This window comes from Accipiter gentilis, chromosome 25 (genome assembly GCF_929443795.1).
Source record: "Accipiter gentilis chromosome 25, bAccGen1.1, whole genome shotgun sequence".
Classification (NCBI taxonomy): domain Eukaryota; kingdom Metazoa; phylum Chordata; class Aves; order Accipitriformes; family Accipitridae; genus Astur; species Astur gentilis.
Genome location: NC_064904.1, coordinates 18,637,760 through 18,664,525, shown reverse-complemented (window position 1 = coordinate 18,664,525; position 26,766 = coordinate 18,637,760). Strand labels below are relative to the sequence as shown.

At 46.9% G+C, this 26,766-nt stretch overlaps 1 protein-coding gene across 2 annotated transcripts in view; it reads left to right on the top strand.

Annotated features, from left to right (window-relative positions):
- PELI2 (pellino E3 ubiquitin protein ligase family member 2) overlaps positions 1-9,386 on the top strand; it is a 79,472-nt gene extending 70,086 nt beyond the window's left edge. The window contains exons 6-7 of one of the 2 annotated variants that reach the window (XM_049828556.1): positions 1,756-2,224; positions 4,937-9,386. In XM_049828556.1, the coding sequence (XP_049684513.1) occupies positions 1,756-2,224; positions 4,937-4,947 (480 nt within the window). In that variant the 3' untranslated portion in view covers positions 4,948-9,386. Of the gene's footprint in view, positions 1-1,755; positions 3,044-4,936 lie in introns of those variants that run through there. The other variant, XM_049828555.1, reaches the window with a different exon arrangement.
- Positions 9,387-26,766: the final 17,380 nt, after the last annotated feature.

Here is a 26,766-nt window from a genome sequence, read left to right as displayed (position 1 = left end):
ATGTGACCTACTTAATGTATTTGTTTGTATTTGGGTATTTGTTTTGCCTTAGTGGTTAAAGCCAGGCAGTAGGTCTGTTACGCTCTTTAATTTCATGAAGAACCTTTTTAATATATATTCATCATTACTGAACTGGTAGCAATAGCATAAGTTGCTTATATGTTGGTGACATTAAAATAAAGAATCTTTCAGCAAAGTACAATGTGTGTTTGGCATAATCCCTTGAAAATGTTTTAAGTACCTGCTTTTAGTCAGATGAGAGAAGCCTTTAGGCAATGCACATTGGGGCTGTATTTGTATGGAATACCTCATTAAATAAAGGGTCTAACTAGTTGGGGTGGTTAATTGTTCAGAAGTTGAGCCTGTGTGGCTTCAGTTACAGAACTTGTCACTTGAGAAATTCAGCTGGTAATTCACTCTGCTGTAACGATAATCCATGCAAGTACCTGTGCATGTAGCTAGTATTGCATTTGTCATTTATCCCTAATCTATCTGTGGAAGAGTTTCACTGTTGATGAGGTATGCTGTGGGAGCTCTTGCTTCTGGAAAATGCTTTACACTTACCACAAGCCAAAAAAAAAAATGGTATCCGAGTAGCAGGACAGCGGGTCTGTCTTGGGTAGCAGTTTTTAGTCCAAAAAGGATCTTTTGCTGCATAAGCAGCCTCTGCCAGTCTACATGAGCAAAGAATTCCAGGGGAGCAATATGCTAATACAGCCTGTAGGGAATGGAAAGTTTCCTCTTCTGCCTATCATGACTTACCTTAAACGTGACAAAGGCCTACAGACAATATTAGAAAGAAAAAGTAGCATGCTCAGAGGTAGGGGGTATTTGTGCAGAAGTTAGTGATTACTAATGTAATACCTTTCCCAAAGAATTACGGGCAGAAAGACTGTATAATAGTTAGTACTGCCCTAGCATGTAACAGCTGCAAATTTAGGACCTCCTGTGCAAGCACAGAATAAGACACCAATGCTTATTATAATCTTAAATACAGGATAAGAGACGGATTCAGACAAATGAGGGGCCACAATAAGACAAAATTAGGTAGCATGCTAGGGAGTGTAACGACTTGCTGAGAAAGTTGACATGTTTACAGAACTCAGTTATTTGTTGTCCTGGTTTCAGCTGGGATAGAGTTAATTTTCTTTCCAGTAGCTGGTATAGTGGTATGTTTTGGGTTCAGTATGAGAAGAATGTTGGTAACACACTGATGTTTTCAGTTGTTGCTAAGTAGTGTTCGTATCAAGTCAAGGATTTTTCAGCTTCTTGTGCCCAGCCAGCAAGAAGGCTGGAGGGGCACAAGAAGTTGGGAGGGGACACAGCCAGGACAGCTGACCCAAATGGGCTAAAGGGGTATTGCATACTGTGTGATGTCATGTCCAGTATACAAACTGAGAGGGGCTGGCTGGGGGTGGGCAGATTGCTTCTTGGGGACTGACAGGGCATTGGTCAGCGAGTGGCGAGCAATTGTATTGTGCATCACTTGCTTTGTATATTCCAATCCTTTTATTATTATCATTGTCATTTTATTATTATTATCCTTATTATTTTTTTCCTTTCTATTCTATTAAACTGTTCTTATCTCAACTCATGAGTTTTACGTTTTTTCCCCAATTCTCTCCCCCATCCCACTGGTTTGGGGGGGGTGAGTGAGTGAGCAGCTGCGTAGAGCTTAGTTGCTGGCTGGGGTTAAACCATGGCATCTGTAAAAGCTCTCAGGTTTAACTACTTACCCTTGTGTTCCACCACTAGGTAGAAAATGAGACCAACATCCTACAAGATGGCTCTCTCATTGACCTGTGTGGAGCCACCCTTCTGTGGAGAACTGCAGATGGACTGTTTCACACTCCAACTCAGAAACACATTGAAGCTCTGCGACAGGAGATAAACGCTGCTAGACCACAGTGTCCTGTTGGGTTAAACACTTTAGCATTTCCCAGTATCAACCGTAAAGATGTGGTAGAAGAGAAGCAGCCTTGGGCATACCTCAGCTGTGGTCATGTTCATGGCTATCACAACTGGGGACATCGCAGTGACACAGAAGCCAATGAGCGAGAATGTCCTATGTGCAGAACCATTGGCCCCTATGTGCCTCTTTGGCTTGGTTGTGAAGCAGGCTTTTATGTGGATGCTGGTCCTCCAACTCATGCTTTCACCCCTTGTGGACATGTGTGCTCTGAGAAGTCTGCAAAATACTGGTCTCAAATCCCACTGCCTCATGGTACTCATGCATTTCATGCTGCCTGCCCTTTTTGTGCAACACAACTGTCTGGGGAACACAACTGCGTCAAGCTAATTTTTCAGGGTCCAATTGACTGATATTACTTTGCAATGACCACAATAACATTTTCTTTAACAATTTACTGTGAAGATTTTGCCACTAACTCTAGATTTTACCTTTTTTTATGATGTTATTAATAGGGTGGTAGGGAGGGGATGGGGAACTGACAAGGAAATTCTGAGGGACTGTGGTGGAATTGGGATACATTGATACCTGGAACTTGACAGATATCAGTGGTGTTGCATGCTCAAAAGCAGCATATTCATGAAGTCTTCTTGGTCAAATTGTAGTATATTTGTAATCTTTTTATTAGTACCCTGGATCAGAAGAAGGTGTCTTAATAATGATTTTTTTAAGCTAAGATTTTTTAATGGAAAGGTTTTTTCTTCTAAACTTTGACAGGCCTTTAAAACCTATTTTTCAAATCTAGAAGGAACATACAGAATGTAACTGTCTTTAAATTTGCAATATAATTTAACTTGAATAGTTTCTGAAGGAGCTAATACAGAATGTGTGGACAACCATAGGTGAATGTTCACTAGAGGTAATTGGATATGTAAGAGAAAAATTAGCTGCCTAAATTGTAGAGTATAAAAGCTATTAAAATATCTGTTATGGTATTACACAGCTGGCCAAAAAGGCATCAAGGATTACTTGAAACTGAGGAAATCTTGTTTGCATTGATTTCCTTTCAATGTAATAGATATCCACTGTTCATTACGTATGATATCTGGCTGATTTTTTTTTCTCCCCCCCCCCCCCCCCCCCCCCCCCCCGCCCCCCATTTAACCTGCATCTGGTGAAACTGCTTTACTTTTTTACATACTTAGTTCCATTTTTTAAGCCAATGTTCTGTATATGTGTAGTCTGGCCTTTTTATTTCTGCTTAACTTAGGTTGCCCTAACTGCTCCTTGCATGCCCAGGATCATTGGGTTAATTGAGGTGTAGCGAGCCTTTAAAACTACATTAATGAAGGGGTAGTGTCGCAGCAAGATAGAAGGTTTAGGTACAACTTATACAGAACTTATTTACATAGACCTGAATTCAGGAAAGCACTTAGTTTGTGTTTAAATATAAGCCCACGGATGGGACTGTTTAGATTCTCAAGTGCTTCAATGGATTGTGGTTATATGTTGCAATGTTTTGAAATGAAAAAAGCCGTTAAAAATAAGTTATTTTTTTAAGCTCACTTACTAGCCAAAATGCTGTAAGGAGAGCATCGTTTCTAGTTCAGCTGAGTATTTTTGTTCACTTTTCAACTTGCTGCCATCTGTCACCTTTTTTTGCAGATTGAGATCTGTTTGTATCCATTTTTTTCGAATGTTTGCAAATTAAACAACATTCAAATGTAATCAAAATATATGCACCAGGGTGGTACGTCTGAAGTGGATCACTTGAAATTCCTGACTTTCTGAGAGAGCTGATAAATGTTTATTATGGAAATAATTAAATCAGAATTTCATATGAGATGTACCCCGCCCACTGTTAGTTTCATTTCATACAGAATGATAACTCTTTGATTTGTGTGTGTTTGTTGTTGATTTTTTTTTTTCCTTTTACTTTCTGTATTCTTGGTATCTGAGGTATCAATCTATCCAGGTTTAAAAAAGAAAAAAAGAATTTGGGAGAAAATTATAACATCTCTAGATGAAATTGATCATTTAAGCTCAGTTCTGTTTAATCAACTATAGCTTTTCGCTATATTTGTGCCCTTTGTATAAATATATAATTTATATGATTTTAATATATTCTGTATATATATACTTGAATTGGCCTGTTCATATTTTGGTTGTAAAATTGTTTTATAGTTAACCTTATAAACATTTTACATGTCCCTTGCCAATGGTGATGGGACGTACTTTGTCTGCTGCTGTTTTTAATATAATTTTGCTGTATAAATGTTCAGCATTCTAATAATTTGAAAATAGCTTTACTTTTCTTTTATGCTTTTGCTGTTTAAAAAAAAATCTGCAGCATTTTCTCTAAAAATCCCAAACTGTACAGTTTTTGTCCCACTCAGTGATTGAAAATAGGATGAATCTTGTTGACCTAAAACTCTATATGCTTCTTCCTAGTGCCTTTTCAATGAGATCCTCTTGTGATTCTGTATTCTGAGTCCTTACGCCCACAAGTCAACCTTGTGGCTAATCTTCATTAAGAGTGGCAGCCCAACCAGATTGGGATGAAACGCCTTTGGCCTTCAATTCCTTGTCATGGTTTCTGTCATAAATGTGAAGGTGCCTCTCCCTTGTTTATATTCAGTACAAGTTCCTCAGGTCCCATATGCATACTGCAGCATTATTTCTATTTAGCATATACCTCATCTGTGAGAGGCAGTCTCACCTCCACCTCATTCTTACTGGACTCTGTGAAATACTTAACTTTGTTTCCCACAAGAGATGCTATGAAAACACACTTTCAGGAAATGTTCCTTATTGAATTAAGGCCACGAGCTGTGTGTTAAGGCTGGTGACCAGAGGTCTTGAGCTCTGTGTACGACAGCTTCACAGGTCTGGGGTGGCAACTGTATTACTGAGCTGAGCTGATCAGGACTTGCATGCATAGTCTCCCTCTGAGCGTAAATGGATTGTAAACACGCAGGTTCCCAGGCATCTCTGTTATCGAGCTTTTTTTACTTTCTTCCTTTGCAGTTGCAGTTTAATGGCTGCTTCAGGGCTTCATATAGCTGCTATACCCTGTGCAAGGTGAATGTACAGTGTTAGAAGAATCCTCACTGGAAGCACTAGTACACCATCTGGTTGTGGTGCGTTTGGCTTGCATGAAACAGAAGACTGGCTAATGGTTTGTATCTGAGGGAAGTGTCAGTTTGAAAAGACTGTGTTTTAAGCAAGGTATTTTCTTTCCCTGTTGGCAGTTCTGTATAATGCAAGAAGTACTGCAGGAAGGAAAATTCTCGTCTTATCTGGGAAACAAACTTCACAGTTCCTTTGCATGAATCCAGGTACTTCGCCATTTACCAGTATTTGAAGCGAGGGCAAGTCCTGCAGAGCTGGATTTACTGGGAAGGCAGAAGAGTTTGTCTCATTATTTTTCTCATCACTACTGCCGCAAATGCTGCTCTAATGAAATGATGGACCATTTGGCTGCTTAGCCCTTTTCTCTTTCCCTCATCTCGGTAAATACACACCTTCGGTGGTCTGGTAGCTGAATAGGAGAAAGTAGTTTCTGGATAAATAAGACTGGTTCTGTTTGGAGTGAGTAAACTTGAGAACCACCCTCAAACTTTGTTTTGAAAGTTTATTTCATTATTTCAGTGTTATGATATTTCTTGCATACCATTTCAAATGCTGGCAATGTATTCTGTAAGGATTTTTTCACCTGTTACTGTTGATTCTATTTGAATGCTTCAAAACCAGCTTTGACTGCATAACTTATAGCTAAAAGTATTTTTCTATTCTGATCTTAAAAAAAATCTGTCATATCCATGCACACTGGAGCTGTAACACTTTCCTTTTTCCTGGCAGCTTTTTGATAGAGTGCTGAAGTCTAAATAGATGACTGAGTGGTAAGCGTTGTTCTTATTTTGAATCGTGGTCCAAATTGTACAAAAGAGTTAGCATGATACTGCATTTTAATCACAAATTTTTTTCAAGTGTGGTCACTTTGTGCCTCAAGGTACAGTAATAGTACTGTACTGGCAGAATAATTAAAGGAGGATTTTTTTTCTTCTTTGTGAGGGTGGGAATGGGGCTCAGAAGAGATGAAAGCCGTTGTTGGGCTGGTTCCAGCAGGGACAGACCCACCTTGAAGCGAAGGCATGCCAGGAACCGATCAGAAATGTGATTGTAGCTGTTCCTGCTTTCAGACCTGGTTCATGCTCTGAAAAGGATTCTCCTCAGTTCGTTAGGAAGCTCTGGGATGATGTGGAAAGGCTTCCTAACAAAACACTCTTCGATGTTTTAATGGCAGTTCCTGGAATTTGAAGGTTCTACTTCAGAGCCTGAGCGAGGAGCAGAGGTGCTGAGTGTATCATAGCGAGAAACTGCAATAGCCTCTGAATAGAACTTTGATTATTTTATTATTTTTTTAACTCCACACAGCACCCAAAAGAAACTAGGTTTCAACTGTGGTAACTCTCCCTTCAGTGCTGTTGCACTGGAAGTGGAAGGAAGCTTCTCCAAGGCCATCGTGTTTCTGTTTGTCCAGCTCATAGTCTTGATGCTTTTCTGGGGTCAGAGAACTGTTGGTAGTGATCTGGCCATCATGAGAACTGAGAGAGGCATTTAAATGCATTTTTAGTGTGGTAGGAAAGCTGACCTGGCTTGACTCCTGCTCTTGCTTAAAGTTGAGCTGCAGATATGCCTTGGAAATGAGCTGTGCTTGTAAAGGAATGTTCTGTCACAGGTGGTTAGGTCTTGTTTTCCCTGAGACTGTTGTTAACATGCTGCATTGGATGCGAAGTGGAATCGACAGGTAGAGCTGTTGATGGGCACAGGTAGGAACAGAAGTCTGCTGGGCACTTGAGCTGAATAGGTGTGGACAGCCCACTATTCTGCAGTATTCTGGCCAAGGATTCCTCCTCCTTCTCGTTTGCTCAGTTTTCAGCCTCTTGTGAGTTCTTGGCTCCTCTCATTTTCTGTTTATCCATGTAGTCACAGGTAAACAGTAAATAATAGCTTGGAAAGAAACAAGGAAGAGAATTAAAAAGATATCTTCAGGCTTGGTTATCTCTTCAAAGAAAATAATAATTGGAGTTGCAAATGTCTTTTACAGATTTTTCTCATTCTGATTTTTATAAGCACTCTTCACAAGTCTTCGCACTTGGTGTTGTAAATTAAAAAGAAAAACTTAGAAGGTAAGGCTGGATTTTTGGGGGGAGGGGGGTGGAATGGGGGTAGTTTCTAGGATAAAGTCGCAGCAGTTCTGCAAGCCCTGTGCAAACCGTGTCCCATTGACTGCAGCAGACACTTTGGTCTTGAAAGAACAGTAGTTAGCCTCGACAGGTAGTAAAGATAGAGCTTTACTTTCTGTGTTGATCAGAGTTTTCATTTATTGGCAGCGGAACAAAAATATGAGTTGCTTGGACAACCAAACTACAGACAAACTGGTGGCTGTCAAATTTCCTTTTAATGGGGCATATTTATACCTTCCTGGTGGGCAAGCCAGTCTCTGAGTCACCTGGAAGTCCCTTCTGTTTGTGTCATGGTGATTAGGGATGGGTATCGCTTTCCTCTTGGATCAAATACATGATGGAGAGCCCCTGGAAGGCTCCTTCTTGTGGCACAACTGTAGGAAAAGTCTTGTTCACACAACGAGCCCTGTATGATAGAGAAGTGATGTTTACCTTTAAACAGTGTTAGCAGCTGTTAAAACTTCTGGGTATATTTGTAAAATTGGTCTTTTATAATACACCATGTAAAATGGACTGAAATAACTTCTTTGCTGTTGTACCTGTGGAAGTACAAGCCATTTTACAGGGAAAAAAAAACCTTTAAAAAAATTAAAATATTATCTCAGTATTGTCACTGACTCCTTCAGTTTTTTCCCTGCTGTTTGGTTGTCAGGGTTTAACTTTGATTTGCAAAACCATATAAGTAACTTCAAAAATAAACAGTTCCTCTTACCCTTTTATCCCCTTTCTACTCCTCAACAAACAAAAACCTAAGCCTTTGATTGATGATTCTTAAGTATTCAAGGTAGTGGAGTGTATTCAGGTGTGAGTGCCCTGAAATTTCAGTTAATTCACTTCCCTGATTTTAAATTGAACTGTTTGTTTTCAATGCCAACTGCCTTCTTGCGGTGTTAACATAATTGCTAAATAAAAGCAATTTCCAGGAATAATATGCTTTGTGACTCTTAAAATTAATTTCCATAATGGTAATTCAGTGTTTTGTTTGCATCTGTGTATTCATCCCCTTTTGTATGCAGTCCCTGTAAGTACATAAGCTTCACTTTTTTATTTTTTTTTTAAATGAGGTAAAATGAATTGTCAGCCTTTTTTGGTAAGTAGAAAAAAAAAATGTTGGCGCAAGCATAGGAAAGGGAAACAAGGATATCTGCAACTTTCTCTAGATGCAGTGTCTGCCAGCTGGCTATCAGGCTTCCTTGTAATTGAAGAGTGCTAAATACTTTCCAGGGAAGATGCTCCCAGGCAAACGGGAGAGGGGGAAGCTCTGGGTTATTTGTGTCCTCTGGGACCATCCGCTGTCTGTATAGGGACCAGCTTCATTTCAGGACATCTTAAATAAGCTCAAAGTGCTGCTGGACGGGCACTGTGTAGATGTGGTCTCTGACACGGAGGGTTTCTGAATAGGGCTTCTGTGCTTGAAGAAACGCAGTACACGGGTGCAGTCATACCTGACCAAAGATAGGGGTGATCCTATTTTGTTTAAAACTGTTGGAGGCAACCTAAGAGGAGAAGTTCTGCTGGGAATGTTGGTGGGGGAGAGGTTTCTGCTAATCCTTAGAGGAGGAGATGAGCATCAAGGCAGGAACAGGGAGTGTTCAGAGCTGAGGTGGTTGGTGGTGTCACCTGAAGGCCTGGGAAGAGAAGTGTCACCGCTCGGATCCTGAAGCAACACTGTAGTACCCCTCAGCAGTAACCTTTTGTGGGCTTTTTATGCAAATTGTGGATTTTTGTATCGGTTCTATCAGGCAACACCACAATTTTGGGTTTTGATTTAAACCTACAGCTTTAAGTCTGTTCTCACTTCGTTTTGTGCAAGACAACGGGACCAAATGTCATCCTAATGATCCTATTCCTTTGATTCTTCCAGCTACTTGATTAAAGATGCTGTGGTCTTTTTTTTTCACTCCCTGCTGAAGAAAGCGTGTACTCCTGCCTCTGTGTTAACCTAGCTGTAAAACTTCACTACTTACTGCAGCTGGTGCTGCTGGGAAATGATCTTTGTGAGAGGTTTCCAGAGCATTTGTGATTACTGCTTTTCTTTCCCTTTCAAGGTGTTGCTGTATGGATGCATATTTTTAGGAGGAACTTCAGAAATCTCTTTCATGTAAAACTAAGGCAGACAGAAGTTTGACATAGGAGTCTGAGCCTGATACTTTTCTTTTTAACTCACTGAAAACTCATGTCTGAAGAAAGCCTCAAGATGAGGGAGTACTTAACAGCAGAAAGGAATTCAGTAGATCTCCTATTACATCAGTGTTTAAAATTATAAACATGCATGTATATAATTACTTCTGTAAAGAAATACATTTTGTGGAGTGTTTGCCTTAAATGCTGTTTTCTTAAACGCTCTAGCTGAAGCGAACTGCAGAGACAGGGGCCCTGGCCTTTGAACTGAGCAGGAATTTGGTACTTCTGGTAGAAATTACCCTCCGCGAGAGCAGCAGAGGGAAGAAGGCTGTACTTCAGTCTAAAACTAAACTTGGGCTCCCTTGCTCTATTGTGAGGCGTTGGGGGCTGTTGCTGCCCTTTCCAAAGAAGTGAGTCTGAAACCCCTTCTCAGTCTGGGGTTAAATTGCAGAGGGTGGAAGGAGCTGTGCTGGCTGTGGGGCAGGCTGAGCCCACAGACCAGAAAAGGGATGCTGCTGCCCATGCTGGTGGCTTTCCTCACGGATGGTTTCTCTGTTGTCCTCCTGCGCATCACCTTGCGTAGGCGAGGGAGGTGTGCCACAGGCAGCTCCTGAGCTGCTGAAATCCAGCTGTGAATCTGCGGAGCAGCTGCATAGCCAGGTGTTAGCAACGAGAGGAGCTGGGGGTTGGCCTCAGCCTCAAGGGCGATGTGGGATTTGGGCCAAATTGCCTGTCAAGCTAAGACCACAAATCCTGCTCAGCAGGCTGGGGAGAACAAGGAATAACATCTGGCTAATCTCAGGTCTGTGACGCATCCCCTCCTCTCTTTATTTCTCTCTGATTAAATCAAAGTGAGGAGCCAGGGAAGGGGTGGAGGAAGGGAGAATGGGCCAGAGTACCTCTCCTGATGAGAAGGTCCGGATGAGGGCTGGGCTCAGCTTTGTCCAAACAGTGTCTGTAAAAAGTGGAGTCTCTCCTCGTGCCAGATGTGATGCAGCAAACCCTACCTGTGTGTGTACCAGCAGGCTGGTGTGTTCCCCAGCCCTGGGCTCACCTCTATCCTGCTTCATACTCATGAAAAAACTACTTTGCCTTTTCTCTCCTGTGTATTTTCTTGTCCCCTTTGGAAATCTTGATCTCCTGAAATCTTCAGGTCCATGCAGAAAGGCACTTAAGAGGGCTGCCATAGCCACCCTACGCTATGGGGGCTGTATGGGCACCTAAAGCCAAAAAATTATTGGAGCACAGGAGGAGGCAGCAAGTCAACAGAGAGGGCAGGTCTGACTTCTGGCTCTTCCCTGCTCTACCCTTGGGTTGGATGTTTTTCATTTCCCCTTTCCTATCTAAAGAATAGGAACTACAGGGCTACCCAGCCCTGCTTGGAGGGTTGAAACAATAATTTGAGGGTTTTCTGAAAGAAATCTGGCCTTTGACTAAAGGGTTTTACCCCCCTACCTGCAAGCAGAAAAGAAACGTTTCCCTTTTTTTTTTTAATGGGAATGTTCCCTGCAGAAACCAGTGTCTTCCTTCATGTGTCTGTTCTTCCTTCATCCTCCGTGGGCTCTGAGGAGTGCTGTCCCTTCGGTAAGATCCATTTTCTCCGTCCTGTCCCTTCCCATCAGGATATACCACCCCAGTCCCAGAGCCCTCTGGCCAAGTCGTACATATGAAGATCCTCCTGCCTTTTCCTTGGCTGGGGAGAGTCAGCCCCTCCTTGGGAGGAGAGCCAGGAGGGTCACTTCAAGCCAAATGAGGAGCGGCTGGGGACTTGAGTGCATGTAACCAAACATGTCTAGACAGCCAGGAGCCTCCAGCGGAGAGAACAGTGAGTTTTTACAGGCAGTCCCTGACGTACAAGGAGAAATCTTTCTTCCCCAACACACGTGTGGGCCAGATGTTCTTGCTGTCGCTGCGGTGATCTGCAGGCTCCTGAGCTGCGTGGACAGCAAGCAGCGAAGGTGGGCTCCTGCTCTCCTACCCAAGGTGAGGTTCCCCAGGCAGGGGCATGCATGTGTGCAGCAAAAGCAGAAGGGGCTCAAACACATGGTGCAGCAGGGACCTGGGCAGACAGGCAAGGAACATGCAGGGAATCTGAGAATCATCGAATTACAGAATGGTTTGGGTTGGAAGGGACCTTAAAGATCATCTAGTTCTAATCCCCCTGCCATGGGCAGGGACACCTTCCACTAGACCAGGTTGCTCAAAGCCCCATCCAACCTGGCCTTGAACGCTGCCAGGGATGGGGCATCAACAACTCCTCTGGGCAACGTGTTCTGTGCCTCACCACCCTCACAGTGAAGAACTTCTTCCTTACATCTAATCTAAATCTGCCCTCTTTCAGTTTAAAGCCATTACCCCTTGTCCTATCACTACATGCCCTTGTAAAAAGTCCCTCCCCATATTTCCTGTCAGCCCCCTTTAGGTTCTGGAAGGTGCTATAAGGTCTCCCCAGAGCCTTCTCTTCCCCAGGCTGAACAACCCCAACTCTCTCAGCCTGTCCTCATAGGAGAGGTGCTCCAGCCCTCTCATCATCTTCGTGGCCCTCCCCTGGACTTGCTCCAACAGGTCCATGTCCTTCTAATGTTGGGGACCCCAAAGCTGAACGCAGTACTACAGGTGGGGTCTCAGCAGAGCGGAGGGGCAGAATCGCCTCCTTTGACCTCCTGGTCATGTTTCTTTTCATGCAGCCCAGGATATGGTTGGCTTTCTGGGTTGCAAACACACGTTGCTGGCCCATACTCAGTTTTTCATCCACTAATACCCCCAAATCCTTCTCCGCAGGGCTGCTCTCAATCCACTCATCGCCCAGCCTGTATTTGTGCTTGGGACTGCCCCAATCCATGTGCAGGACCTTGCACTTGGCCCTGTTGACCTTCATGAGGTTCGCACAGTCCCACGTCTCCAGCCTGTCAAGGTCCCTCTGGATGGCATCCCTTCCCTCCAGCATGTTGACTGCACCACACAGCTTGGTGTTGTCGGCAAACTTGCTGAGGATGCACTCAATTCTACCATCTGTGTTGCTGACAGATGTTGAACAGTGCTGGTCCCAATACCGACCCCTGAGGAACACCAGTTGTCACTGGTCTTCACAGGTTTGGTCTGTCCACACGTGGTTCAACTTGGCAGCAGGTTTGGTGGGTCCTGGGCAGGGAGGACTTGCTGCAAGCCATCAGGCTAGAAAGTGCACGCCAAGCAGCTCTCTGTGTGGGACTTCCAGCGCGTGGAAGCACACAAATATGCAGATCTCTTTTTTCCACTTGGACAGAATTTGCAGGGAAGAATGATATTAAAATTGAAATAATTCACAGCCCTCCAGTCAAGAAGCAGTTTCTATAGCCTCAGTGGAAGGGTGTTGTATTTAAGGCAAAGGAGTAACTTGCTTGTCTTCATCCTAAGCATTGTCTCATCCAGTTTCCAGGGAAGGGTTTTTTTGTTGTTGTTGTTCTTTGCTCACAAATACAAAGCTCCACTGCTGTAGATTACTTTAAATAGAAAAATTTCTGATTTGGATAGTTTCCCCCGCTCAGAAAACTTCAACCGCTTTGGTCTGAGTAAGCTCTGCAATGAGTATCATCACTCATCCATCAGCTTCCAAACAGAATTGTTGGGAATGCCTTGTTCTATAGAAACTCTCAGCATTTTAAACTCTTATCGTGAACAACCAAATAAATTAAAATACTGAAAACATCTCTAAGAGGACGTTTCCAGAAAGATTCAGAAGTTTGAGTCAATGACTCCACAGTGGTTGCTGTTACTGGAAACGCCACGTGTGCCAGTAAATATACCAGAAATTTCCTCGAAAGCCCAAAGTCTTTTCAAGTGATTCATGATACCAGGCAGGCTGGGAAAAGAACCCAGACGTTGTTTGCAGATTTGAAGGACTTGGCATATTTCGTATTCAAGGTCTGCAATTAATAAACACAGAGCCTGCTAGGAGATAGGGCCCTGGCCCCTCATCTTGGCAAATGTAAGTCAATGCCCTGCTGCAGGGACTGCTGAAACTACTGCGCTACGCTTCTATGGATCTGGCTTTTTTTAAGGGAAGTTTTTGGAAACAGATCTGGGGGGGTTAGCAGGGGTTCTCCGAAGCACGGCTGTGTTTAGCCTGGGAGGATAAAGCACCATTAGCGTCACTTCGTGTACAGCAGCCCCGGTTGTCCCCCTGCATCTCTTGTGCTTTACGAGCAAGGATCAAAGCAGCCAGGTCCTGCCCTTCTGAACTGAAGACATGCTCGCACTAATGGATTTCTCTGAAAAAACAAATGTCTTGGTTTTGAAGCAAAGAATAAATTTGCAGTAGGAAACCAAAGTGTCTGACTGATGCTGTAGCCCAGGATTTGCTCTGGCAGCCCTGTCCGTTGCACAGATTTCCTTCGGGACCCTGATCTGCAGAGCATCAAGCGGCACTAACTGATAGCTTCCAGCCCCGGGGCTTGTATAAACTTGTCACATCCCTCTTAAAAGAAGAGGGTTGAACTCTCACATCTTCACCTGCTGAAGAGCCGTACCAGGGTGTAACAGGGGTGGCTCGTGTGTCTCAAAGGTTGACGTTTCAGTGTTTTGGGTTTTTTTTGTTTGTTTTGCTTTGGTTTTTTTGACTAGTATCAGCAGGTTTTGCTGTGGCTTTGTTCCTGTTGATAGAGTATCACTGTAGAATTATGCACCGATGCCGAGTTGCCTCCTGCTTTCCTTGTGAGCTGTCCTGAGCCCCTCCATGGTGAAAATCCAAAGCACCATCACCCTCAAGCAATTGCTCTACAGGTTTCTGGTGATCTGTCGGTTTCCCCGCAAAACAGCCTGCGGGCTGTGTTGAAGGGCTCTATGGAAAGGAAAGGGCCGTAACTGTCCCAGCACCGGTGGCCGGGCACAGTGGGATGCTGCGGGCAGAGGGAATGAGAGGAGATGGACGCATGGATGGGACCCCGAGTGGGATGAGCCATTGTCATCAGGTTTTTGCCGGGGTTTTGGTGGCTCTAGAGGCTTGTGGGGCAAAATACGCTTAGGCAATGCCTTGCTGGTGTGTCTGAAAGCAGATGGATGAGGAGATGGCTGCTGAGAGCCTGTGCCACCTAAGGTGGCGCCCACTCCTGCTGCGGTGGTGCTCCCCAAACCTTCCTCCTCAGGGTACCGCGTGGGAGCTCAGCCCAGGAGGGCTCGGGGCTTAGGGACCACCTTCGATCCACAGGTCTGAGACGCAAGGGATCAAAAACCCAGCCCAGGTTGCTGGATGCCAGCCTAATTTGAGCTTGCATCCGACTAACGCATCTCTCCCAAGATCACGTCTCATCATCATTTTTGAGCCATTTGGAGAGGAATATCCCTGACTTCCCTTGGAAGCTGTCCTGCTCTTAATCACCCTCCCCATGAATGAGGTGTACCTCGTTATTTTGTCTAGTCTGGCCCTGCTTTTTAGCCATTCTCTTTCAAAACAGGCTACAAGCTCTTTAGTTCTCAGGTTTTTCTTCCTGTTCACGTGCACGGACCTATATAGTCAAGCCACTGTCAATCTTCTTTCCCATAAGCTTAAGCAGGATGAGATCCTTATGAGCCTTTCTACATGGTATTTTCTCTGCCCTTAAAACCATTTTTGTGCTTTTTCAAGTTTCTCTACTAGATCTGTGCACGCGCTTTCCTGCTGAGCTCCTCAGTGGGATACAGAGATATAAGATCATATCCCATCCTTGCAACCGCCCTGTTCATACCCGCAAGGTTCTGGGCAGCTGGTAAGTAATGGGGCTTGCTGGTTTTGTCGAGCTGAACTGGGTGGGATTGGGGCTCCCCTGGTTGCAGACCCCCACCCTGTGGGGCTGACAGCCTCCCCCCGCCCCGAAGCCCCCCCCTGCTGCCATCAGCCCCATTCCCGGGGCTGCTCAGCCTGTCAAACGAGCCCGTTTGCTCTAATAACCGTCCTGCCTTCCTCGTTACTTTGACACTCTGCATGCACTCAGCAGAGACGTTCAGATGGATTTTCAGCTCATTAATAGCAAGGTCCCCAGGCAGCTGCTGAGCACTGATCCCTGCTGCACCCCAGGGAGCTCCCCCAGGCCGGAGTCCGGTATTGACCATACCGTAAGCCACTTAGCCTGTGTTTATTGATATTTCGCAGTCCTGCTTTCAAATGTCAGGGTTTTTGAAGTCAAAAGCCTCCTGGAAGTCTCTCTGCATTCCCTACAGTGCTGGGCTGTTAGTAAACCTGAGCGTTAACTCATTAAGAATGAGAGCACGTGTGTTTCATGCTTATTTCCTACACAACCACGCAGTGGAACCAGTTGGTTTTGCATTTCTTTATTCTTTGAGTTGAATCTTGCACAAATGCATGCGGTTTTCCACCTGGGACAGCCGTCTGGTGGGAAGCAGCCTGGGTTACCCCCCTTGCCTTATTTGATCCTGGATCCACACTAAACCCTCTTTTTATTTTTCTAGTACTTCCTTGGTATCCACAATTAATTAGATATTAGCACCATCTTGGCTGCCGTGAGGTTTTTCGCCTGCGGTTTTTACAGGAGAGGAGCCGTGATGTGCAGCAATGACTGACTGCTGCTTCCACTAGTACCAGTGAGAAGTGCCCTTCTTCACCCAGTTTGTTAATGCACAAGCAAGCACTCTGCACCCAAGCATTTGCTTTTCACTCCCCTATTTTTCTCTTTTCTCTCCCCTCCACCCCCACCCCGGTGATAACATCAGACTATGTACTCCAGGATTTACAAGGTAAAGCCGCTCCTCGGAGAATACTACAGCAGCGATCAAAGTCCCAGTAGCTTTTATTCCCCGGTGATTAGCTGGGTGCTCCCACCGGGCCCCGCGCTGTGCCAAGCAACACATCAATTTTATTTAATCGGATTATGCAAAGCATTTTGCTGTGCAATGGCAGGATGAGGCAGACACCTGGCACGGCGGCTGGGATTATCTCCATCGTCGCTCAGATTTGGGGAGTGCTGCAAAGCGCTGGTTGGGGTGGAGAAACCCAAAGGCAGGGCTGGGTGCTGCAGGGGGGGGCACTGGCGCACTCTCTGGGGATGCTCGCTGGGTTGCTGAAGGGGATTTTCCTTTAGTTCCCTCAGCAGGAGCAGGAATCAGAGTGGTTTTGTTCTTTCTGCCTGGTCCTGGGTGCAGGATGCAGCCATGGGAAATAGGGATTCGCCCTGTCCCTGTATCCAGCTCCTGTGAGCAGTGCCGACTCATTCAGCAGACATCCCTGTCACCTAAAAGGGCTTTTTTCTAGGATTTTACCTGCAAGTTTATGTCCGTTTCCTTCTTTTCTAGCAAATCCAAATCCAGCAGAGCAATAAGGTCCCCGACACACACACCCCATTTCTGTCCCTGCCACCGCTCTTGACCATAGGACATGAAGCTCCGAGGTTCCCCAGGTACCAGACGGGATTTTGGGTGCGGAGGCAGTTTCCTGGAGCTTCCCACCAGCTATTGTGGCTTCATCCTGATTCCACCCCCCTTTTCCCCCCCATCTGCTTTGTTTTAAAGTTTAACATCTGGAGCTGTGTGAATGTATCAGAATTACAGCTATCTTTTCTTCTTCTTTTTCTTTTTTAAAGCCCATATGGTTGCAGGGAGAAACACAAACCCAAAGAGAAGATACATCAAAAGAAAGCCAAATATAGAACACTAAAAAAAAAAAAATTATGACAATTTTGAATAATAGCAATGTATGAGTGAGTTTCTAAAAAATCTGCCGACTTTGAAGCCAGTCTCATGACTTATGAATATTTAGAGCTGACAGTCCTGGATACAGGCTTTTCCCTGAGCTTATTTGGAAAAGTGGAGCTAAACAAAAGTGCAAAGCTGAGAGTGTGATGAGCTCAAAGCAACCCAGCCTGGCAGGGCATGTTGGAGTTACGTGAACTCGGTTTCTTCAGTTTTGGGGATTTAGCAGAAGGGTGATGTTTCCCCGAGATGTGCTGGGGTTTTGGGAAACAGCCCACCCTATTAGACCTGCTCCATTGGTCCTTTGAGCATTTCTGGGTGATAGCTCTGAGCCTGAAAAGGGGACATTGGGGCTGTTTTGCTCTTGGCTACATCCTTCCCTGTCCCAGGAGATCCATGTGGTCTTCCTAAAGTGCTGTGAGATGTCAGAAAAGAGCGATCTCGGGGTTTATTTCCCCTTTGGAGCATGGGGGAAGGATGCTGCTGCTTTCAAAGGGTTTGTGCTTTGGAGACTCGAGACTGCAGGCAGGTCTTAATAAAAAGGAAAGGCTGGAGGAGACTGCTGATGAACAGGCTGGATTTCCCTGTTTCCCTGCATATCTCCAGTGTCTGGGTCCGGAATGTGTCCTGGGGCTGATGTGGGATGCAGTTGTAGGTATCATCCATGTGTATGATGTTTGTCATGTAAACTCCACCAGAATTAAGCTGCTGGTAGGAATACAGCTAAGAGCATCGCTGGGGAACTTTTAAAATTATTTTTTTTTCTTTTCAAGCTTGAACATTTACCATGAGCGTAGGAACACGCGGTGTGTGCAGAGGCCAGGTGTTGGAGCCACGGGTGGGTGTAAGGGTGCAGGAGGGCTTGTGGCTGTTGGAGTCCACGGGGACTCATGGGCTCGTGCCCGGGATACCCGGTGATTTTGTGCTTCTCCCATCTCGGTGGGTGCTGCTGGTTTGCAAATCTCGTACTGAGCTGCTCGCTGAGCATCCCCAGCTCTGCAGGTCCTCGTCAGCCCAGGCGGAAGAGATGCACCTAATTATTTTTATCAGAGATTTACTGTTTTCCTCCCCTCGCCAAAGCCACTTTGCTTTTACAGCAAGGGCTGCGAGGGCTTTGTCACGGCCGCGCTGTAACTCACGGGAGAGCATCAGCGTGATGGAGATGGCAGCCAAAACCACTGAGCTTTCAGCAGATGTTCAGCTTCTGCAATATATAGCGCTGTGCGGGTGCAGGAGATGCTCTTGCTGTCTAGTACCAGCCACCGCGCTGAAAAATAGACCCCCCAAAAAAACTCCAGAGGGTTTTTCCCAGTGACTTTGGCAGGAGGAAAAGTAGAGCTCGACAAATAACGAAACGAAGGTGCAGCTCAAGGTCTTGCTGGAGGCTGTTTGATAAAGGTTTGGGGATGCTGCAGGAGGGCTGTATTTGCAAGGAAATACTTGCTGTAATAAATAAAGTGATTATACGTTTTTCCAGATGTATTTAGGGCTAGGAGGCTAAGAGGAAATTCCTAGCTGAATTCCTGTCTGTGGGATAACGCTCTTTCCATCGTCTTCCCTGCCAAGAATCACTTAATTATGAGTAATTAAAAAAAACAACCCCAAAACAGGGCTTTGATTTGGCTTTAAAATGCTGAGGGATTTGGGGACAGGAAAATGGAAGAATGGAATAAACAAAAAAATGAACCGAGTGACCTCCTGTGCGGGTGGAATTTGGCAGAGAGGGGGATGCTGGGCGCAAGGGGATGCTGCTTAGCAGGGCCGGGATTTTGTCCCGGTACGGCACAATCCCGCACCCATGCTGGAGCCAGGGATGCTTTTTGGTTCCTTAAATAAGCACAGCTCCTTCTCACCAGAAGAGTTGTTAATTGTGTTATTTCCCTCTTCATTCTCCCTGGCAGGCAAAATCTCTGTTTGCTGCAGGGATTTGGGGGTTAGTGCGAAGGACCGGAGGCCGCTGGCTCGCCGGTGCCTGGAAAGATGCAGCTTTCCCAGGAAAACCTGGTGTATTTGGACAGGGGCTGGCTCTCAGATTGAGGTGAAAAACCCAAGCTCTGGAGCATTTGTGGTCAACATTTTTGGAGATTAATTTAATTTTCCCTTTCCTGCCAGGGATTTGAATATGGCCCCCCAAAATGCAACACTTAAAGCAGCAAAATGATACCAGTGTGTGAATGTATCCCTGAGAAATTAAAGGTTTTGCTCAACCCTCATCTTATAGAAAATGGGGGGGTCCCATCCCTCAGCTACAAGCCACCAAGGAAAGCCCGGTTAGTTTGAAAAGTTGGGTTGAAAATGCCTTTTGCTAACTGTTTTTCCTGGAGACGTGCCATTGCTCTGGGTCATCCTGGCATAAACCAGTTTGATTTTGAAAGTGCTTAAAAACCACACACAGATCTGGGGGCTGTTAAACACCTGTACTAGTTTTTGGGGAGCGATTCCCTTGGCCGGTGGCTTGGGGCAGCCCGACCCTGCCTGCTGCTGCCCACGTGTATTCAGAGACGCTTTAGCGAAGCGTAAGCCCAAGTGGGATTTTTGTGTGGTCCATCCGTGTTATCCTTGTTCCTGTAACTCGGAGACCCACAGCACCGACGGACCAAGGAGGGTTTGCATGTGTACGTTTACCCTGCCAGGGCTGTGGGTTTTAGGTCCTGGTAATAACTTCTCCTGTTCCGTGTTGGTGTGGGTGCCCTGAACCCCAGACTTGCATTCGCAGAGGATGCACGCGTTGCAATGAGTTACGCATCGATACCGTGAGTGTCAAAGCCCGTCGGGGGCAACCTCCCAGACTGATGGCTATGGAAACGCTCCTGGTTTCACGGGAGAAGGGGAGAGAGCTGGAAGCGATGGAGGGAAAATATGATGTTGAGGGAAATGGGTGGGAGAGGATGGAAAAGGAGGGACAGGCTGATCCTTTCGCCTGTTTAGGTTATGATAGCCACGAGGGCAATAAAACAAGCGTGAGGTTGGGATGGAGCCTGCATCCGTAATCTCTTTCCCCAGGGGTTGGTCCACCCATTTGGGTGTGTGGCCCGGCTCCCGTCCAGCCGAGGGGAAAGGTGGGGAGGGGGTGATGAAAAGTGCTTGCACTTGCTTTGCATCTCTCCAAACTCCGAGTCACAGCTGCGTAAACGACCCCCAGCTCCCCGAATAACGTTGCTATTTTCCTTTGGCTGTCAAGGGCAAAAAACCCAAAAGCTTGGACCACAGAAGGACCAGGGATGCTGAGCAAAGCTCTCCCTGTGCCTCTGCATCCCTGTCCTCGCCCGACATGCGTGTTCATCGGCCAGAGGCAGTAAAGAAAAGGTGATGGGTGTCACCCAACGTCCAGATGGGCATTGGGTGTCTTATAGAGAGGGAATGTGATAACGTAACATTTATCAAATGAGAAGCTGCAGCACAATGCTACCCTGGGTTCCTCAGTAGCTGCCCAGATGCAGCCGCCGGGCTGGAGAGGAGCCAGTGATGGCGGGGAGCCTCACGGCGAGGGCTGGCTGCCACTCAAGAAGCAAGATTTATAGCAAATACCGAGCTTTGCCTTATCTGCTTGCGCTAAAGCTGCAATCTTTTTCAAAAGAGACCGAAATCCAACATAACCAGGATGTTTGTGGTTGATGCAAGGTACTTTACGTTCCCATTTAATTAAAATTTAGGCAGAGGTGGGATTGGAAGCAGCCAGGCTGGGATGTGCTGGGCTTACTGGGTGGGGGCAGATGCACCCGTCTGCCAGGCGCTGGGGGGGGGACGGGACACCCCCGTACCCACAAAATGCTTCCTTAGCAAACGCGCTGGGGGGGATTTACGTAGGATGCCCGAATCCTGGAGATCAGGGAGGGGACGGCCAAATGCCTCTTCTTTGCTCAAACCAGATGTCAAGGCAGAGAAATTTGGGGAAAGCCAAATGTTTGGTGGCTTAGTGGGAGACGCTGGTTGAAGTTGGCGCTCTGCTTTTGTTCATACAGCTGTAAGCATCATCTCAGACGCTGATTCAGTCTCTGCCCATCATCTCTCTAGGAAGACCGAGAATAACAGCTTATATCTTCACTCCCCAGCTGTAAAATTCTTTTAAACCTTTTGCAAAAAGCCTGTAGGTTTTGACAACATGCTCCTTTTGAAAAAAGTCGCAGCGACCGTCTCGAGCAGCCCTGGCTGTGATCTTTAGCTGCCTGGGAGAGAGCCATCGGCACGGATGCGGGCTGAATAATAAGGACTCCTGCAGTTGCAGAGGACAGGACAATATATTTTTGCAGGGCAGTAAAACCTGCTCGATGCCAGGCTCTGGCAGGAGCTGGGGCTCTGCTCTGTTCCTTCCTCACCTCCAGGTACGGCATTTCATGGTTTCAGCCCCACGCCACGGCTCGGCACAGCACATTTCCCGATATCCCATCCTCGCGGCGGTTTTTGAGGCGCGAGTGATGCCGAGCAGGGACTCACCCGGCTCCCGCAGTTTTTGGGCAGCTGTTGAAAGAGACTCTATTGCAGAGCACTCAGTTTGTGTTTAATCTCCCCCCCCCCCCCCCCCCCATCTATATCACAGGGGAAGGTTTTATATACGGCTCTGACAGCGCCTAACGGCTCTACCGGAGCGGGATGCGGGGAATTTATAGCACACCGACTGCTGCCGGTTAATACGCAGGAGAGGCTCCGAGCGGTGAAGGATTTCTGGGTTTATCGGAAGGGGAGTACAAATGTAAGGCAGGAGCCGGCTGGGGATCTTCCCAGCTGAGGCGGTTTAACCTGCAGGACTGGAGACTTTTAGGGCTGATGCGAGGGTATGGGGATTGCTGTGACGGATGGCCGGGCACCCTGTCCTCTCCTGGGGACCGGGGAAGGCACGTCCGAGGGGGGACCCACAATTTTCTGATGCCAGACAGTTGCACCGGGAAGGAGGTGGGAGATGAGCTGGGGTTTGGGGGTGGGATTTGATGCCCAGCGCCCTAAGAGCTGCATCCCAACACTGAGCAAGGCTGGATGAAAGTGCAGGACAGGAGCAGAGGGTACCTGCATTTCCCTCTTGCCATCCCAGGCTCTTCCCCAGCATTGGCAGTGCCTTGAATGCTGCGGTCCATCATCTTAATCCAAAAACCAGCCCATTTTTGAGCCTAGCTGGGTTTTTGCAGGTGGAAGGAAAAGTTGATCTTGTCCTGAGCTCAGCGGAGGCTGTTCCCTTCCAGGATCAACACTGAAGTACTGGCACGGTGCTTTAGTTAGGCTTGGTAGGGACTTTCCCGCAGCACCCCCCGCTCTGCGCCTCGTCCCCCAACTCTGCCCATCAGTCCCACACCCAGATACCGCCTTCATCTCTGCTTTTCCATTTTAAATCTCTTGTACTCTCAGTATCTTTGAGTCTTCACTGGCTTGGAGACATCTTTTCTGTGGTTTTTTTCTTTCCCTCTGTCTTACCCTTCACGCTACCATCGGCTTTCTGACATGGGAATTTTATTGGAATAAAAGTAGATTTTTATCTCCCAAGCCTGTTTATTAAACTCTCTCCCTTCTTTCACAGTAAGCTACCACCCACCCTGCCGGACGTTTGTCGATTCAAATCAGGTTTAATCAACTCATAATATTGGACACAGTAAAATTGGATTTCTGAGAGCCCAATAAAGTTGTGCCACTGCACTGTACCGTAGCTCGAGGAGCTCAGATTTCATCACATCATGTCGGCAGCCGCAAGAAACAGCCCATAAGAAACTCATCTACTGTGCTCCAGCAAGCTGCTAAAAATGGATGAAGCCTCTCCCGAAGAAATATTGACTATTAGTATTCTTATTAACATTCTGCTGTCAGAAGTGACCAGTGGTAATAAATACGGCTGTATCTTTTCATCGTCCTGCCCATTCATCACTGTCTGGCTGAGCTTCCCGCGGTGCCAGGCACGCTCCCCATCGCCGCACATGACCCCTCTCTTCGCCCCGTCTCCTTGCCCAAAAGGAGCCATTTGCCCTCGTGCTGTGACCTTGATTTTTATTATTATTATTATTATTATTTTCTTTTTGCTTTTTTGCTGGAGCAAACGGCAGAGCAAGAAGGAGACCAGCTCGCTCCGCGTCTCCGCTGCCAGAAGGTCCCACAGAGATGGGAAAGGGCAGGATGCGGCCCAGGTGCCCGCGATGCTCCTGCTCGCCTGTAATTGGGTTTCCATAGTTATAACGAGAAGTATTGGTAGACTTGGATTATCCTCACATCCTATTTCTTCCTTAATCTTGGGTGAGCTTTAGTGCTTGGGTAAATCAAGCTTTATTTTTGCAATTGCTTTGAACTAAGCCTAGCGGAGCTTTCCTTGCCCTGTGCCACTGCCCAGCACCAGCCTCCTCGTGCCGCTGCAAACCTTCCTGCAGCTGCACCGTAAACCTGATCTGGGAACCGATCTGAATTAAACCAACCCTTTTCTCTTTTCTTTGCAGGCTGGTTTTAGTCCTGACGAGCTCCCTGATCTGGCTGCGTGCGTCTGCAGGATGGCATCGGTCGTGTACACGGGAGGGGAATAAGCGGCGGTGGGAGCGGAGGGAGGAAACCGGCTTTTTTGGGTATTAAAGGGACTGAAATGATGGTGCGAGACAGAAGGTCTGGGCTTGACTCTTTGCCCAGAAGCATTACCTGGATGAGAGCAAATGCCAGCAAAATCCCTGTTTACAAATTCATTTCAGGGCGGGCGAGGGCCCTGTGTCTCGTTTAATTCTGGCAAGGACGCAACTTCCCTCGCTCGCTGCAAAACCAGCCGCCGAGGAAGCGTGCAAAAGATAACGACGTAATTAAAGCCGAGGGTGAGCCAATTCACGCATTAACGAACGTCGTTTCCCAACGCGGGGCAAAGGGAGGGTGAATTTACCACTGCGGACCTCGCCATTTCCTTCCTCCCCAATTCTTCCCGGTACTCGGTTTCGCCGCTCCTTTTTGCTCGGATCGTGGCGTTTAGCTCTGCCCAAGCAGGTTGGATTGCCGGAGCCTGGACCGCTCCTGCCTGCACAAGAGGGAGAATCCCAAGGAAGGATTTATATATTTTTAACACCGATCGATCGCTAAGCGGCTGCTGCTCCACGGAGGGATGCCTTTTGGATGGGAGCAGCTTCGGGCAGGCTGTGCTTTTGGCGCGATCGATGGTGTGAGCCCCCTGGATGCTTTTTGGTGTAGTGGGTTCGATGGTTTGATGGCGATGGAGGCTGCTTTGAGGGCGAGAGATGGTCCCTGGCTGCAGCACGGCCGTACCTTGTTTCATGGGGTCAGTGTGCAGAAGGGGTCCCTCGACCACGTCCTTCTCCAAGGTCTCTGCTGGCTGTAGCGATGCTTCAGAAATTCATCTGAAGGCAGAAATCTCCCCCTCCAAAGTGGGGGGCTCAGCCACCAGCTCCACCCGTGGTCTTGTCCCCGCGAGCGTGGGGAGAGGCAGAGGGTGGCCGTACCCCGACGAGCAACTGGGAGATAAGGCAGCCCTTGCCGGTTGTCAAAATTAGCCTCTTCCGAGCTTAAAAAATTTGTATTAGCATCGCTTCCAGAGCCTGGTGTGTTCCCACATCCCTGCGGCAGCACGGCAGGTCCCCGGGGAGGGGGGACATGGGGGTTTCCCGCACGTGTAGTCCCAGGAGGAGGCAGCATCCCGCAGCGCCGTGCCCTCCGCCTTCTGCCGGGCTGGGAACGGAGCCTACGGAGCCAAATACTCGCCTGCAGATATAAAGACAAGTGCTTTTGGGGGTCTGTGCCCGTGAAACCAAACCTCATGGGGGTTTGGGCTGGGGACTCGGCATCACTCGTGAATTTGGCTGGGGGGGGATGGCATCCCTGCCCCAACACACCAGTGTAGCTGTGGCCAACAGGACCAGCTTGGATGGGGCTTTGCTGCTCTGGAGGAATGAAATATTCACTGAGCAGCGAGCGAGCTGTCTCTGCTGCTGAAAAGCAGTGTTTTAGTGGCTGGGAACTAAGGCTTACCAGCCAGCCTGGGGTAAAAAATGCTGTAAAGGCAAAGCAGTTTGTTCTGGTGGGCGGCTTAAAGCCAAGCAGGGGCTTTAGAGCAGGTTTTTCCCCCAAGGCATCGGTGGTCATCAATTAGCCAGAGGCAAAAGCATGGGGATATGATCCAGATTTTCCCCTCGTGGTGTTTCTCGGTGGGGCCCGTGGAGCAATTCTTCCCAGACGTCTCCAGCAAACCTCACTAGTTCCCCTCCCAGGTTTGGAAATTAAATCTGAGCCAATTTCTAGGTGTCCCAACCCACCCGGCGCAGAAACCGGCTGCTCCGAAATAAATCAACCGCGGTGCGGAGGCAAGGTGATATGAGCGGGGAGATTGGATTAAGGAGCGAAGGTGGACAAGACAGATGGTGGGGTGGGAAGGGATGAAATGGGCTGGTGGAAATCGAAAGGGAAAAGATGACAAGGACACGGGGCTCACTAAAAAAGACAAAGTGCTGGGATTTTCCTGCGGGGAGCTGCGAGAAAAACAAAACGCTGAGGAATGTGTTACGTTGCCGAGGATGTTGGTCGCTTTTGGGATGTGATGGGCTTTGCTGGGGCAGAACACAGCGGCACCTGGCCCCACCATGGTCCCAGCCCAGCAGGAGTAGTTTTAATTTTTAATTAAGAAGAAGTACTATAACCCATTTATTAAATATGTTTTGAATGGTTCCGTCGTGAATTAAGGTCAAAATACGATTTCTAAATTCTCAAGCTATGACATAGGCTTAGCTTTATTATCCATATATTGCATGATTTGTAGGAGCCCCCATCATTATTTTGACAGTTTTATCATACAGTAATAACTTCCTTTTAGATAATTACAGTTACTACATTCAATTTCAATCTTCTGTAGTGCTTTTCTTTAGATAATCACACTTAGATCATGTTTCTTTAGCCATACAATGCAATAAACTTTGGATAACAGCACTGATTATTTTAACACTGTAATTTCAAAGCTTACCAAAACAAGTTCAAGGGTTAATTATACAAGAAAACTTGCATCTTTAACTTCTGTTGCCACAGTCATTTTATAAGTAATGAACATCTACTGTTCATTAGGAACATTACCGTTGAAGGAAACAAAAAGCAGAATAGGTAATGTTAATACCTAACAAAAGTTACTTCAAGTTGGTAAGTTGTATCCATCTCGTTTCACTTGATCCCTGTTTCTCATCCTAGCACGTCCCCGGCGGGTCACGGAGGGGTCCCCAAGGGTTGCCAGGGAAAGTGTTGCTGCCTCCTTCTCCCGGCCAAGCACCGTGGGTGTTTGAGACCATTAATTAGGCTTTGCCATCAGTAACGAAGACAGATTCCCACTCGGGAGCGAGCGTGGGCTTATAGCTGATGCTCTGGCCACCTCCAGGGTCAGAAATATCTTTGCATCGCTCAGACTGGAGTGATCTCTCCCTCCAGTCCCCGGTCATTAAAAGGAAATTAATTTTACTGGGTGCTGAAGTAAGTAAACTCTCTGATTTCTGGTCGGTTATGACTGTTAACCAGCTAGATCTCACTTTAATAGCTTATTTAAAGCACTGGCCCTCTGACAGCCTGGGTGATGGATGGAGCTGTCAGCGTCTGCTTCGTTTGGAGAGGAGAGGAACATCTCTTAAACTAGAAGCTCTATAAATCAAAAGGATGAAAATCAGCAAGTGCATTTTTCTGGACAGGGGCGTCCTTCTCCCTGCGGAGTGTAACAGGCACTAAATTGAGGTTGGATTTATCGGGTCTGAAACCCCTTTCGACAGGCGCTTTCGCAGCTGGAATGGAAGAGAGCGGGCACACAACGGCAAAGCCGGGCGGCAGCCAAACCGAGCGCCGTCTCCTTCGCAAACCCCGACCTCGGCGATGCTGACCGCGCTGGCCAACAGCCCC